Here is a 17,205-nt window from a genome sequence, read left to right on the forward strand (position 1 = left end):
ATGCGTTATCCTATCACCTCTGTGCCACAGTTATTGAAAAGAGATCAGGGAGGAAGCGTAATAAGTGTGAACATTTATTCCAGGTAGCCGAAACAGGTTTGTGTTTAAATACACATCTTACATACTACTTTCTTTCAAGCACACTGAACCATTTAACGTCCCATGTTGTTTAAATTCAGACTTCCATTTCCCTTTAGATTATAAAGCAGGTGTTTGTGACATATAAATACTGTGAAAGTATCAAAATATTCAGCAACTTTAGAATACCGTGAGTTTGCGATGTCACAAACTTATGCTCATGTCATATGTTTGCCCTCAACATGGCCCACTGTCCAACATTTTATCTCGGAGAAACCATAGAGCGTTCATTTCATTGCGATGCTAGAAAGCTACCAAACTGAAGAAAACCTGTAGTTGGTCTTTGCGCGTGTCACTCAGAAATGAGTGAGCCAATCGGAAGAGAGGGTCGTTGATATCAATGCACCTTAAAGACACAAATGCAAAACAGCTTTTTCTTGGTAAAGCTCCAGAGAGAGGCTTAAGAGGGGAGAAACTACACTGAGAGGATTTTTGGTCCTTGAAACCACAAAATTATCATGTTATGGATATCAAGACTCCAAAAAAAATATCGGAAAATCGTAACATATTAATTAATTGTTAATTATAACAACCTTTAACACAGAGTCTTTTGTTTCTTTATTTTCTTTGAAGCAGTGCTGTTTACTTTCTAAACACCCGCTAAGCTGTTTATGACCACCATTCAACTCTGAGTAGCACTTGATAATGACTCAGGTCCTTGTCCAATGAAGTAATTGAATTCAGGCAATGATAAATACAGCAATAAGTCATTGTCGCATTACCGCTGTCTGCATCTTAATATCTGATTGCATTGTTCTGGTCACAACAACAAAATTTCCGACAAAAGGGCATGTCTCTGTTTCTGATGTATTTTAGTTGGATGGTGATAGAGATGTTGTGATGTGATGAATGCTAAATCAAGTCCGATGAAGTGATGAGTCACAGAGGAGTGTATCAGCACTGAGGCCCACTGAAGGCTGCATCTGTATCTGTTCCAGGCTTTATACTGGAGGGGTGGTGTTGGGGGGTTGTGTGAAGCGCAGGGTGCGGGTAGTGATGGATGAGGACCGAGCCCGAGAAGGACGAGGCATGAAATAGAATGAGGATGAAGGACAGAGAAGTCCTGGCCGGCCCAGGGAGGGGGAAGGAGAGTGTGAGACAGAGATGGAGAGACTGAGAGTCGTGAAAGAATGAGGGTCAGAGAGAGACTAACCTACTCTGAAAATTGCTGATGTTTGCTCCTCTGTGCTGCACTGTGGCTTCTCACTTAAATTTGCATTTACTCAGACAATATCAGGTGAGTGTATCCGGTAAGAATTCTTCCTCAGCTGTCAGACCTGTGAAGGTCAACATGTCCATGAAGAAGACACTTGAAAGGCAAAACCTATTAATATCTTTCTACGTTTTTTAAATTCTGAAAACGTTCTCTAAAGATTTGGATGAATATCGCCAAATCCAACATGGCAATACAATTTTGAGGAAACTGATTGGCAATTTTAGATGTCTTGCTGACAAACAGGAGTGGAAACAAACTCCCTCATTAGATTAGTAAAGATTGGTAATGCAGACAGTTAGGATGCACTTTGAAAAAATAAATGCAGCCCTTTTGTGGCTTTAGATACAGATTTAGTTTCAGCAATTTTAAAGTTCCATTTGACCAAAATGTCCATTAAAATTGTGTTTGTTTTTTTTCATACATTTTTAAAGCTTGGTTCAAGGCAAAAATGTTCCTGCTACCCCAGAGACATCCACTAAGCATTTGAGTGAGTGTTAAGCCTTTAGTCCTGATTCAAATTTAACATTTTGTGTAATATGAAAAATGGACTGCAGACATTTTCAGAATCATTGTGTTTTTTGAGGCCTTTAATTTGTGGAGGATAGCAGAGGAGAGGCTGTGTAATTAAACTAAACTCAATTTTCACATTAAGAAACCATGTCTAAACTTCTCAACCTGCCCCAAATTAAAATATTTCTGTCAGCTTCATGCTGTCCAACATAACACTGGTGAGCAGAAGAACTGGTATTCAGGATGAAGAGAATGACCTCATGCTGGGATAGGAAAACTCAGCGGGCGGTGCGATTCCCAATTTTGTTTCTCCCATCTCATTTCAAGGATTAAGCACGTTCACATATTCTTTACAGTGTCACAGTAATGCAAACATAATTACTTCACTGTTCGCATTAGGGCCTGAGGAGAAACCTCTCCTGTGTGCTTTTTCCACTGCATTTCTAATGACCTTCCAAATGGTCATCTATACTGGGAGTCCTGCTGTGGCGTTGCGAATTACTGCTGCATTGTGGGTAGATGAAGCTTTCGTTCTGACTGTGAGCTGTCATGATCTGTTTGAGAAAAGTGGGATTGTATTCATGTGTGTACACACGCTTACATACATACAGGACTCTCTCCCTCTTACACACACATACACACTTACACACGTACTGTGTGAAGGCAAAGACAGGATTCATCAGTCATTGAGTCGCGCTGATGGTGGCCGCTTAAGGAAGCACTGTCCTTTCTGCCTCTCATGGTCCCTCTCTTACTTTCTCTCCCATTCATTAGTTTACCTGTCACCCCTCATCCCTCTTCAGTTGAACAGCCTCTCCTCTCTCTCTTCCTGGTCACTCGAGTGTGGCCTGACCTTCCTTGGGTCGTCTTCCTGTCTGCAGCAGGCCAGTAGGGGAGAAGGGGCCGGCTGTTAGCAGGCTAGCCAGATGGCTGGGTCTAGCCTGGGACTGGAGCAGAACCCACTGGCCAAACTGGTAAGTGTGGGAGCAGACAGGAGCTCTGTGGGGAGCAGTTTCACCAACACTGCTACTCCTCCCACGGTCAAAAATGCTAATTAGCCATCTTTAGACAGGTGAATGGACGGCCCTGGATTTTAGTGTTGCAGCTTTAGTGTGGATTCAGAGCCGCTTTGTCACAGGTGTTGCTTTTTTCCACTCTTCTGTTGCACACTCTTAGCTGACAGGAGGCTGAGCAGGAGTGGGATGAAGATGATTAGAGTAGAAAAGTCAAACCGATGACAAGCAGGTTTGACAGCAGGGGAGGAAGCTGGTGGGGTGGATGGGGGATGGTGAGGGGGTGTGAGAGGCAGCATGTGTGAAGAGTTTAATAGGAAAGGACTGGAGTGTTCCTGTCCTTGGAGTAGAGTCAAACCCCCTACGACTTCCCTCTTCTGCTACATCAGCTACCTAACCTCCACATCATGCGCATCAATAGCACGGGCTTCCTGTATGTCTTGAAGTAGTTGCCGTACCTTGCCTGAGGTTAGCTACTCGTTAATAAAGGATCTCAAATCACGGTCTGCTTTACATAACCCATGTTTCAAAGGAAGCAGGGAGCACAGCTGCTTGACTCGGCCACTCTCGAAACATCTCCTGCATGCAAATGAAGTCATCTTGCTGATACACTAGAGTGGTGCCGGTTATCTGAGTGGTCAGGGTGAGGGAGGACAACTAATCCTGGTGAGGTAACAACAGCGCTACTTTCCTGTAACTGAGCTCTCTGTATTTCGACCCACAAGTCAGGTGTTGAGATGAAAGAGAGGCCTGCCTGTGCTACATGGCTAATTTGAGGGTTTAACACCTGTTCTACCAAAGCCCATTAATCCTAATCCTGCTTTAACCCCTTTGATCTGAAGTTGGAGTGATTTAAGGAGTGGACTGGCCTAATCCCTTCACAACAGTGACCAGAAATTACAGACACTTGATGGGAGCAGCTGCCTTCTACAGTATCTGCTGTAATCACCACCACAACTTTGTGTTTCTTTACTTTTCCTTTGTTGCTCTGCTCATGGAGTCATTACTGAATCCTTTTGTTCAGCGCTCCTCTCTCCCCACTTGAAAGGGTTAATTCCCAGTTGATGTGCTCTCACTGGATTAGATTAGCAGGGGCAGGAAGCGCTGTCATTGGCATAATAAGCCTTAAGCATTAAGGTATTATAGTTTGATCATCAGAGAAAAAAATATTTTGTTGAAGCAAACGCCACAGTATGTGGGCCAGGCTTTGGCTCAGTCACACTTAGCTTTTATGAATGTGGATTTTAACAGCAACCAAACGAGGCGCTACAGAGGATCTTAGGAGTAGTAAAATATTTGCACAGTTATTTGCTGTTAATTGTAGTCTGTTCAAGAGATCATCAGTCATAAATTGCAGCTTTAATGCTTTAATGTGCTTATTATGATTACCAGATTGTGGTGTGTGACTGAGTGTGTGTGTGGGTGAGTAACACATGGATACATTTGATATGGGAGAGAAAGGAAAAAGAGACTGTGGGAGAATTTAGAAAGATCTGGTGTGGTGATGCTGGTGGGAAGAAAGGTAATTGAAAAAGAGAGGCTTACGTTTGGTTTTGGGGTTTTCTAAATGAGGGAGTAGAGATGGGTGGGTCTGACCACGGCATGGTTCTGTGTGTTTTTATGTGCGTGTGTGTATTTGTATTCGTGGAAGCAGATAGACACAAACACATTAGAATACATTGTCCTGTTCCATCTCTATGTTTAGTGTATAGACGGAGTAGGACCACACAGGATCTCATGCGTCGGAGTATGTGGCAAGGCAGTGATTATTGATCCTGCCGCAGACGTTAAACCCCAGCGCCTATTTAACTGCCTCTCTGATTGAAACAATATGCTGGAGCCTGTTTCATCCATGTCCAAGACCACTGAATTATTAAACACATCTCTAAAGCAAAGGTCCCTCTCTTTGCATAATGTTGTAACACAAATCTACTGTTGAGCGACTCCACTAGATAAACAAGCCCTTCTTCATTAGTGTGATTGGAAGAAGAAAAAGAACGAAGGGGAAAATGAGGGCATGGGACTTAGAGAATAAAAAGATTATAATCATATGTCTTAATCACACATGAAGAATGTGAAGAATCACTGATTACACTACATAATGTCTCCAAAGAAAAATAGCTTTCAATAGCGATTTTCATTATCACACGCTTCACTGAATACAGATAAGGGTGTTTATATTATCTCTGTGGGACTGAAGTTGTTTTTGGGTATATCAGGACACAAAGAAAACATTTACACTCCAGGGGCCTCAGTAAAATTGTTTATGAATGGATGCATGGATGTACGTCAATGCTATTTTATGACCTCAAACCACAAGTAACAAATTAACTCCATTTCACACATGAAGAGGCCAGCGGCAGTTTTGCCTTATGACAAGCACTCAGCCCACAGATTTCCTTTTTCACACAATTATAATACCATCTTTTTATCATTTACCATTAATACATGTTTTTACTTCTTACTCATTGGGAGGCTCATCAAAGCATATCACAGTGTGAGGCGGATGTGGCAAATGAAACGGTGTTGCAAGAAATACCAAAAAATAGCCGGTCTTCACTGATAGAAATAGGTGTGGCCAATGTGGATAAGTACATGTTGGATCCAAGAACTCCAGGGGAAAAAAAAAAGAAGTAGTTTTGCATTTGCATCACAATTTAGGACGTGATTGAAAGATTAATTTGCTTTACAATTAAAAATCATTTTGGCATTATCTGCACAAAGAACTAATCTGCAGGGATTGAAAGTATTACATCCTCGGCTAGCACAGATGATAACATAAATTGTATTAGTGTGCAGTAGCTAAAAGATCATTGTCTGTTTTTTTTCTTCCCACATTTATTCATGCGCTGCAGTCTTTGTCATACCTGCATGATTGGTTGATGGAGGATGTGGGCAGCCATGTGCCCAACACGCCCTCCGAATTAAACAATATAATTGGGACACATAGAGGCTATTTTATGATCTGATGCCATGGTCAAGATGTATCCAACAAAAATAACTTAAGTAGGGAAAGATCATGGTTCAGGTTAAAATAGAGGACCTTTGTCGTCATGGTTACTATAATAACCACTTGGTTAAGGTTAGGAACGTCCCCGGTAATGCCCAACCTTTTGATGACCCAGCTAGCCACACTGAACTACTCCCTCTCGTTCTATAACAACATCAATTCTTCCTCCTTTGCTCCCAACACACAAAACTCCTAATTACTGCAGCTGCAGTAGAGCTTTGTCACTTTGAACGTAAACAAATGTGGGTTTTTTTTTGGTCACTCAACTGGAACAAATTCTGCTCTTGTATTTTTTGGGAAGACAATTCCACCTGCCTCCTCTGATACATATTCAGCCACTTCTTTTATTGGAAATCTGCCATAAAAAATAGATTCCTAGTGCAGCAGATTCTCATTTAGAAAGACAGCCATTTGTATTGGTTAGAACGATGCAGTAACCACAACCAGGACTGTACCCAGGTCTGTGCACAGGTGAGCGAATGTTTTGCCCCATTCCACCTGTGTCAGTATGCTTCTACAGTGTCTCAATGATGCTGAATGTAATGTCACACGAAATGAGACCATCTGCTTGCAGAGAATATTGCTGAGTGTGCAACATGCTGACTTGCTGAATTGCTGAATTGAGGGTACAATTTTGTACACTTTAGAAAACAGTTGTTTTCATTCATGACTAAACCACACACTGTTTGAAGTGTTCTTTAAACCATATAGTGAGTACTGATTCCACCAGCTGAGCACTGACCCGGGTTTGAGTGAGTGTTTTGCCATCACTTTTCTCTGCCATGAGTCAAGATGAACCATTGTGCTCCCCGTGGACAAGACCCAGCAAACAAATACGATTTGGAATGGTTTTCAGGGCCTGTAACATCAGCCTTTGCTCAGGGCACGTTGGGTGGTCAGTGCATGTGACCTTCTCATAGCGGGGCTCCATAACCCCCATCCATCCCTATTAGAGGACACTTATCAGGGACAGCAGCGAGAGGGACACACTCCCAGCTGGGCTTCCCTGGAGAAAATAAAATACTGTGGCGTGCAGGAACATATCCCAATGGTGCACTGAGGTGTGTGCACGTGTGCGTGGTGTCTGTGTGTGTGTGTGTGTGTGTGTGTGTGTGTGTGTGTGTGTGTGTGTGTGTGTGTGTGTGTGTGTGTGTGTGTGTGTGTGTGTGTGTGTGTGTGTGTGTGTGTGTGTGTGTGTGTAGAGTTGTTCTCTGCAGATAGGACCCTGTGACTCTGAGATATGCACAGGCTCATTAATTAGAGGCTCTCATTATCCCCCCTCAGGCTCGAGACACTTAATCAACACCAAGCTCCAACTAAGACACATGCATGCATGCGCTCACACACACACACACACACACACATGCACACCCATCTCACATATTCCACAGCTAGCTAAATTCTGACACAACATCATCCAAGAATACAGCTCTGTAAAAGAGGTGAATGAATGAATGCTGATGAGGGTTATTTGTTTTCAGTGATGTACGGCACAACAAAGTGGTGGGAGTCATTGCTGTTTAACACTTTCATTGTTACAATGTTGTTAAGCATTTCAAAACAGATTCATCCATCTGCCATGTCTCTCTGTGGAAGCAATTTGTCAAATACTGTAAATTATATTCATATGTTATAAATTTTGACTGGAAAAAAGATAAATGAGTTTTTTTAAGGCCTTTTCCTTTATGAATCTGGAATTTTTGGGATATTTTTTGTAATACAAGCGTGAACAGTGTTTAATACTAGACGTTGTGATGAGTATGCTGTGTGTATTGTCACAGGTGCTTCCGTGTTACTATGTAAATGTATGTATGGTACATTAGGGTACATGTCTCTGTGCTCGCTCTTTGGAATTTATTGCTTTGAAACTCAAGCCCTTGTAATTAAAAGGCCGCTGTTTATTCAAAGGAGGGGACAGATAGTGCACAGCGACACTCCAGTGTCGTGACTTAAGAGCGGGTATCTGTGAGGAAATAAATTACCCTCAGACACTCGGAAGCGCTTTTGGAGTGCGGGTCTTCAGCAATGTTTTTTTTTAAAAGCCTTTTCACAGTTTTTTTTTTTTTTTTTTTTTTTGTCCAAACACTTCCTGTTAGGATCGTGTGGACTTTTGATATCATGTGGAATAAACAGGCAAGAAGACGCATTCATGTAGGCAGCTGTGCATGATACTGTATTAGTTGCCAAATCCTCCAAGTCACACAGGCATGTAGGTCATTTGTTTCTACCCTCAAATACAACGCACAGCAGTGTGTCCTAAATTAGTGTCACCTGGTTAAGTTTAGGCACAAAAACTACATGGTTAGAGTTCGGGAGAGATAATTGTTTTGATTAAATGATCACTTGAACCACGTTGTGTGTTAAAGTTACTACTTCCTTAAAGTCATGCAACCTTCATCGTCATGGCAACAATAAACACCATTTAAAAAAAACAAAACTACCCTGTTTCATGGTTGGAAGCGGTTCGCAAACAGCGGTCTCCTGCTCCCAGGTCCACTGTTTTATCGAATCATTCACCCAACCTCCCTCCTTCTTACTGGGAGAAACTCACCTTATGAATATGTCGACGTCATCTAAACTGTGTCATTTCTCTAGAACAGCAGATTGGCATTATCTGTATGACCCCAGAGGTCGCTTAACTTTAGAATGTAACTGTGGATCGTAATAAGCTACTTTTGGGATCGTTTTTTTGGAGGACAGTCGTTTAGACATTAAACTTTTCTGTTTCCACAAAGCTGTCTCATATTTGACTATCTTAAGTGGAACTGATTTGTTATGTGCAGAAAGATGAATGCTCTTTGAACCAAAATTACCTTTGTTCATTTCAGCAGAAAATGTGTGCCTTGTGGAAAAATGTAACAGTTGCACGACATTTTACTAGAAACGTTTTACGATTAAGTGAAGCAATGGCAGTGGCATTCCTAAAGTGGTGCCTCTAAAAACTATTTCCCCTCACATTACTCAGTGATAGTATTGTTGCTGTTTTTAATCTGTAGTATTTCAGCAGTGCAAACTTTTTTGGCAGTTGAAAGAAACATTCAGCGGTAGGGTGATGAACGTCTATGCCTTACATGAATCAATCTTTATTTTAATGCAGGTACTTTATGAGCCAAGCTAACTCTATAGACCGGCCTAACTCACTAGCTTCTGGACAGATCATACATTAGATACATTTTTGAGGGCATGATTGGCATGAACAAGAAAAGGAAGCACAAACTTTTAAACAGCTCCAAGTTGTGGAAAATGAAAGAGGGGGTTTTTGTTTCCCTCTGAAGGCTGGAGTCTGATTTCCTGTGCGGCTGTGATTGGGAAAGCAGAGGCACGCACAGGGAGCCTTGACTCTATATGGAGATGCCAGATGACAGGCTTCAAGAGACTGTTACTGAATAGCACACTGAAGTGGCCTTTGATTGGTCATCAAAAACGCCTTTTAAGAAACAAACATGGTGGGACTTCCGTGTCTGGAGTGTGAGTGGTTGAAAGAAAACATAAATTGTATCTTAGTGGTGTGGTGTGCAGCAGAGCCAACAGGAGACCTTTGATAAGTAGCCACGGGAACAAAAGCATTGTAATCTGTGAGTCAAAATATAGATACTGTAACCTGTAAGCACACAATAACCCCCACCTCTTAGACTACAAATGTGTGCTTTGATCACAGTGGCAGCTGTGGATGCGGTGGTTTTGCCAAACATTTTGTTCATGCTCATCCATGTGGATTACAGAGTGTGTCGTGGACTTCCTGTGCACAGCAGGAGTTTGTCCATAAGGCCATTTGTCAGCTTGTCCCCTCCTCCTACTTGTCTTTTGTTATCTGAGTGACCCCTTGGTGCACTGCAGACCCCGCTGACCCTGATGAGACACTAGCGTATTGACCAACTCACAGCTCCATAGAGTCCATTACCTAAACCAATTTAAATCACAAGCCTATTGTTTCAACTGATTTCACTGCACCTCAATATCGACCATTTCCTTAATTCACCTTTCTCCTATTTTGAGATAATTCCTCAGGATTCTGTTAATGTTACTGTTGATGCTGTCATGTAGAAATGATTACTCTGCTTTTGTATTGCAGCAGCTGTGTTCAGCTCCAGCAAATCTGATTGAACTAATGATAGCCTTTCTGTTTCCAAACTGTTTTCACTCTGACTGCGGCAGCGATTGTGGTTCGAATAACCATGGCTTCCATTTTTAATTTCAGTCATCCCACTTTGAAAATGAATGACAACGTCAGTTTTTAAGCATGGAAGAGCTGCAGATATTTTCTCATTCCAGCCAAACAATGCCTAACAAACATCTTTGGCAGTGTTATGTATCTGATAGCAATGTGCGGTAAAGGATTGCACAGTATACTGCATGTGACAGCTGCTCTCAGCAGGAGGAAACAGGGGAAGTGTCTCCAGCGTCCAAGGTTCTCCGTCCTTTGTGAGTTGTGCCTTTTATGCATGAATTCCATCGACTGTTTCCAAGAAAATCATCAAGGACAGTAGTTTGTGCTGATAGAGAGCAAGGCAGCTGTGAAGTGTGGTGTTATTCGAATCTCCTTTGCTCATTAACACCTGTTTACACTGTGATGAGCTTGTGCATTGCAGGTTTTAAAAATACCTATTGAGCAGATGCACTGTGACACTTTATTTCAAGTATCCGACACGTTTTAATGTCATGGATAGTAAATATCTGTAGGAATAAATGAAAATGTAATGTTTTAGAAAAACTTAAAATGCTTACAGGGAGGTGGTAATATCAAATGAGTATTGTAGTGATGTCATTGGACATAAACCAAGTAAATGTGGACATTAGCTGCTGAAACATCTTATGGGTGACTATTTGAACTTCAGCGATGTTCATTGAAACTCTATTGAAACTATTATTATATGTAAAGTATAAGCTAACAACAACTTTCACATTATAAACAAATTTAGCTTTGACCTGGAGGGAGGACATTCCATCCACAAATCACCAAATCCAAGGTTAGTGTTCTGTATATACAGTATTTTGGAGGGGCACGAGAGAGAGCCACGGAGAGAGACTGATCAGTGGTTTAGGACCTGGGAAAGTGTCCTTCAGCACCGCACCAACGCACAGTCCGCCTCCTGTCTGGGCGGCACCGTCAGCTCGGTGCGTAAACGTAAAGCACACATTTTTGGCAAATCTGTGGCCGGCGGCGCTATGACCCTGCTACCTCCTGCCTGCTCAGCTCCGCTGCTCGAACTCTGTAAACTGGGAGGCTGGAGGAGCGCAGGGAAGGAAGTCATCAGAGTGCTGTAGTCCAGTTTGTTGCTGTTGCAGGATTCAGGATATCCTTCCAGCTCCTCACAGAAATTCCAGGGATTTTTTTTTGGTGGTTGTACCCCCTCCTTCCCGTGAAAGTAATCTCCCTGCTTGTCGCGCCGTCTCCACCGAGCTCTGCTGGACTATTTTCTCCACGAATACTTCTAAAAGTGTCTTTTGACCGCTGAAAAGGAGGATTTGACCACCGTGATGACTATTTCTGCATTTTGGCACACATTTCGCCTTCCTACCGTTTCCTCGGGATCGAAGAGGACAGATTGGACATAGATTATCCGTACTGCGCTGGACTAACACTGAAGCCAACTAAGAAAGATGACCTCGTTTTGAAAAAGTTTAAGAATAAATGTTTCCTAATACACCATCCGGATTGGTCCTGGAGGCGCCGATCCTGCGTGTCGAGTGAGGAGGGAGTGGGTTCAAAACGGACTCTTACTTTGGATTTACGCACAGGAACCTATCACCCAAACACTGTCAGTCGACGCCATGTGTCTCTGATTTATTCTCCGATGTCAACTGTGGATTTAACCGCTGTATGATTTGTGTTGACTGTGCTGTCTCCCCCCAAAATTGCCGCAAAGCTGAGACTGGCACACCATCATGCATCGCTTCTTGGAGAAAATCTGCTGCAAAATCGAGGGAAGTCGAGAGGCAGCATGACTTGCGCACTGGATTTCTTTGAATCTACATTCCATTCTCATATAAGATCTTAATGCTGTTCAATTTTGGTTTACAAATATGATGAAATGGCAGCCCCGGAAGAAGGTGAGTCTCTAATATCTTCTCCAGTTATTACGATAAATACATTTCTGTGGTAGATCAGAAGTTGGAGGAAGCGGTTTCGGACACAGATTGCTGTTCCGTCAATTCGTTTACTACAAATGATAATACCCATAGGTAGTAAGCACTACAGTGCCATGCCGTACTGTACTTAACTGAAGTGAACTGCAACCAAACGACAAATAAGTTTCTATTCCCCACTTGGGTCTTTCTTTCTATTTGTACTTGTTTTTTGTCCTAGTCCGTGTAATCACAAGAGACTAATCCGCTGTTTTACATTGCTCTGTATATAACATACTGGTACATTAAAGGTGCACATCCTCGGGTAAAAGAATTGCTTATGTCAGTAGATGTTAATCTCTTATACTCTAACCTGTGATTTACATGTTATGTGTGTTGTGCACGTCTTTAGACAGACAGGCCTGCATTCTTGATCTGAACTAAGCAAGACATCAGAGGTTAATGTATCCGGGAGTGAACCTATGGAGTATTGGTCATGGACATGGTCCAATTCAGCGTCAAAAAGAAAAAAACTCTCCGAGATTAAAAAAATGTAGAATGAAACATTCTACAATATGTGCTCCTAAAAGTTTCAGGATGAACTGCCACCCCTTTTTAGATTAATCTTTTAGAGAACTAAAACATGTTTATTGGTTTTCATGATTGGACATACATTTTCTCTTCAAGTTTGTATTATTATTGCTCTCTCTCATTGCTCCATTTTCATAGCCTGAGGGGTATTACAGCATGGAAAATATCTGAAAATCATCTGGGGTCTATAAAAAAAAATTGGTAGCACAAAAAAAATGGCTGTGTTTCGGATTTGTACCAGCAGGGGGCACTTGTCTGACAAGAAACAGTCTACAGACTTTACACTGAGCTGGAGTGGAAGAAAGAAAAATGAAAGGATGAGTAACTCCTTTTGTTCCTTTATCAACATTTTTGGATCTTTTTTATTTCACTTTTCCAAAAAGACTTTGTTCAACAGCATAAACAGACAGCACATAACTTGCTCTGTTGGAGCACGATGATGAAGTTTTGTTTTTCTAATTACCCAGTATGAAGTGCACTTGTAACTGATGATAGAAACAGTTTAAACTACTACTGGTGCTGGTAATGACATACGATATGCTGTCTCCTAAATTAATGTCTCTATTTTGTTTGTTCTGCATCACATGTCATTAGTTTGGATAATCTCATCCTTAAAGATGACATGAAAGTAAATTATCAAACCCAAGCTCCTTAATGTTGAATTATCAGCAGAGAAATAAATTCTGTGAGCATGCTCTAATGATTTCCACAGCTGTGCAGTGTATCTGCCAGAATCATCCATGAGACCCCCCTGTGAGGACTAAAAGCCTTTCCTCACTGCAGGAACTGATTCCTAGCCACACTGCAGTCATCTGTGCTCAACTTGAAAAAAAAAAATCCTAAAAGTGACACTGTCCTCCATATGTAGATTCGTTTTCATAGATTTCATTGAGGTGAACACACTTAATCACTCATTTTGGTGGCTTTCATCAAGGAGGAAAATGGTTCCCCTGTTTTGTGTGATGTTGATTAATTAACCTGTTGGTGATGTTGGATGCTAGATGCATATGTATGAGCACAAGCACTTAGAGCAGGAAACACCGACCCACGAACATATAGTGTCCAATATTTTGAATTACTTTGCATGCACGTAGTGTGTATGTGTTTTTGTGCGTGTCTGACATTGTCCCTTCACCCTGAACTCTGGTTCACTGCCAAGGATGTTGTCTGACAAAGATATTGCAAAATAGCAGGCAGGACAGTGGAATAAAAAAAACAAACAGCTTTTGTACTCCACATTGTAAAGAAAGCAATTTCTTTAGAATGCAATGCCAACTTTAGAAAAAATGCTCACACAATAATATCACCAAAGGTCCTTGATTTTTTTTTTTTTTTTCTCCCCGGTTCTTGCTTCTTGTTTATCAGCAATTCAATCTGTCTTTACTCCACTTGTAGAGCGATCGGGGTCAATAGAAATTGAGGGAGAATCATATTGATTCAGGCTGAGTGTCCAGTCCACCTCCTTATAATGGATTACACTAATGAGTCAAAATTCCAAATCTGTAATGTTGAATAGAAGAGAGCAATTCCCTTAATGTTGCCGGTCGAAAGCTCTATCTGTTCTGGAAAGAGAATAAGAGTAAAATACTTACATTTTCAGTGGATTATGTAATTAACTTTCTCTTCCTGTGATTTGATGGACTTCCCTGAACAACTGAGCTGAATAAGAAAGACTGTCTATTATAAAATGTTGAAACATCAAAAAGGAGGCAGATGACTAAAGGCTGGCACAGACATGTATTTCTGATAATGGTTAGATAAGGCTATCTGTCCAGTGATAATCAATGTTTTCTGTAGAGATTGCCTGTTTGATGGGCTTAAAAGCCAACAGCAACAGTGTGCAGGTGGCTCCTTTCCATTTTAAATTAAGACACTCTTATGTTTCATGTTTGTGAGGATAAGAAATACTTCTGGGGATGGCGGGGTGTGCAGCAGTGGCCACTGCAGTCCTCTTTGGTTGTCCTGCATTAGCGGAAAGTAAGCTTTTAAAAACATGGACAGTGGCTGTCCTGGGAAAGGTAACTCAGTGAGTCAGGTAAGAGGTGCCTGCTCTGCACTGACATTTACAAAAGCCACTACGTTACATTTAGAGAATGAAGAATACTGCTTTTCTTATGTCAGCATATTTGTTTAGGCACTAATTGTGGGCTCCAACGGCTTGGCAAGTTTTTATCTGAATCAGACACAATAGTAATTTTCCTTGTCCGTGACTTTTACACAAAATTGGTTCAGGCTTCTTCTTTTTTGCTGCCAAATATTTTTTCAAATCATCATCACCTCATGCTATCGTGAGCAGAATTGCTCACAACCTGTTAATATGTTGGGTTGTCTCATGTTACAAAGCCAGGCTCTGCATTCAGAGTTCACATTATGCCTTGTGGCAGTGTGACCAAGTCAGAAGGAAGTGACTGTTTGTTTTAGTGGTCATGCCAGATGTTGCTGTGGGCTCCACACGGTTCACATAAGGCCTTCTCACCTGAGAGCGACTGGATTCCCTGCTCATGTGTCCATGGCCAGACTCACTGCGAGCTCTGACTTTTAGCATCAGCAGGCGCACTCTTACATCTCGGACCACGTTCATTGGCTATTTACCCCCGGGATTTTTCTCATGCTGCTTTTCCCTTTTTGATTTGGTATTATTTATGAGCTCACTGGTGGGGGTAAAGGGCTATCTCTCCCCCCAGTGCTCCCTCAGTCCCTGTGACGTCTCATGGCTGGCAGCAGCACAGCAGTTTTGGAATACATTTACAGCAGGGGAAAACCTGTCAGAATAGGAAGAGAAACGCTGGAAGAAACATTGCCGAGGAGAGAAGAAAGCAGGCAAGGCTTGTCACTGAGGGGGGGGAAGACTCACCTGGGAGAAGCTGAGAGTGCTGGACAAAGATTGAGATACATCAGGGAACAAATGAATGGGGGCTAGATTGTAGGATTGTAGGAAATAAGGAGATAGATGGGTGGATATTGTGGAAACTAGATTGGTTCGCTGTAGAGCTGTAGACATTGATAGAATCTGAGATGGTTAGAATCCGAGTGAGAGAAAATGGGGAAGGGTTGGAGACTAGAGAATAAGATGGTGCAGAGGAAATTTAGGAGTGAGAGGCCCTAGAGTGATGCAGCAGGTATAATTAATGATAGGGAGTGATAGCACCTGCTGTTCCTGATGCTGTGCAGTATTTACGGCCCAGCGTGCCAAGTGGAACGGGATGTGGCTGCGTGGCCAGCCCCCTGGCCCATCCTCCTGGGGTGTGAAAAGATAGGGTGGGGGCGGGGTCAAGTAAGGAGGAGGGGTAGCGTGGGGAACATCGACTCAGCAATACAGCAGAAATGTATGCGCTGTACTTGCTCTGTTAATCCCAGTCCACCGCCTCCCACTGGGAGAGCTGGACAGAGATGGAGGACAGAAAGCTTCCTGGAATGCGCGGCCTCCGTTACTCTTCTCTTTTTTGACATTTGTTTGCCTTTATCAGATAGGAGCAGTAGACAGACAGGAAATGTTGGGAAATACAGTGGGTACGGAAAGTATTCAGACCCCTTTAAATTGTTCACTCTTTGTTTCATTGCAGCCATTTGCTAAAATCAAAAAAGTTCATTTTATTTCTCATTAATGTACACTCAGCACCCCATCTTGACAGAAAAAAACAGAAATGTAGAAATTTGTGCAAATTTATTAAAAAAGAAAAACTGAAATATCACATGGTCATAAGTATTCAGACCCTTTGCTCAGTATTGAGTAGAAGCACCCTTTTGAGCTAGTACAGCCATGCGTCTTCTTGGGAATGATGCAACAAGCTTTTCACACCTGGATTTGGGGATCCTCTGCCATTCTTCCTTGCAGATCCTCTCCAGTTCCGTCAGGTTGGATGGTGAACGTTGGTGGACAGCCATTTTCAGGTCTCTCCAGAGATGCTCAATTGGGTTTAGGTCAGGGCTCTGGGCTCTGGGCCAGTCAAGAATGGTCACAGAGTTGTTCCGAAGCCACTCCTTTGTTATTTTAGCTGTGTGCTTAGGGGCATTGTCTTGTTGGAAGGTGAACCTTCGGCCCAGTCTGAGGTCCAGAGCACTCTGGAAGAGGTTTTCTTCCAGGATATCTCTGTACTTGGCCGCATTCATCTTTCCTTCAATTGCAACCGGTCATCCTGTCCCTGCAGCTGAAAAACACCCCCATAGCATGATGCTGCCACCACCATGTTTCACTGTTGGGATTGTATTGGGCAGGTGATGAGCAGTGCCTGGTTTTCTCCACACATACCACTTAGAATTAACGCCAAAAAGTTCAATCTTGGTCTCATCAGACCAGAGAATCTTATTTCTCATAGTCTGGGAGTCCTTCATGTGTTTTTTGGCAAACTCTATGCGGGCTTTCATATGTCTTTCACTGAGGAGAGGCTTCCGTCGGGCCACTCTGCCATAAAGCCCCGACTGGTGGAGGGCTGCAGTGATAGTTGACTTTATGGAACTTTCTCCCATCTCCCTACTGCATCTCTGGAGCTCAGCCACAGTGATCTTTGGGTTCTTCTTTACCTCTCTCACCAAGGCTCTTCTCCCACGATTGCTCAGTTTGGCTGGACGGCCAGGTCTAGGAAGAGTTCTGGTCGTCCCAAACTTCTTCCATTTAAGGATTATGGAGGCCACTGTGCTCTTAGGAACCTTGAGTGCTGCAG

General features: G+C 42.4%; 1 protein-coding gene across 2 annotated transcripts in view; it reads left to right on the forward strand.

Moving 5' to 3' along the window:
- LOC138621591 (tetratricopeptide repeat protein 28-like) overlaps positions 1 to 17,205 on the forward strand; it is a 168,724-nt gene that overhangs the window by 42,344 nt on the left and 109,175 nt on the right. The window contains exon 1 of one of the 2 annotated variants that reach the window (XM_069699756.1): positions 11,124 to 11,938. The exons of the other annotated variant lie outside the window; for it this stretch is intronic. Coding sequence (XP_069555857.1) covers positions 11,912 to 11,938 — 27 coding nt within the window. The 5' untranslated portion in view covers positions 11,124 to 11,911. Of the gene's footprint in view, positions 1 to 11,123; positions 11,939 to 17,205 lie in introns of those variants that run through there. 2 annotated transcript variants of the gene reach the window in all.

This window comes from Brachyistius frenatus, unplaced genomic scaffold (genome assembly GCF_029030835.1).
Source record: "Brachyistius frenatus isolate BFR_SWC_R1_liver_20210118 unplaced genomic scaffold, ASM2903083v1 Contig_31, whole genome shotgun sequence".
Classification (NCBI taxonomy): domain Eukaryota; kingdom Metazoa; phylum Chordata; class Actinopteri; family Embiotocidae; genus Brachyistius; species Brachyistius frenatus.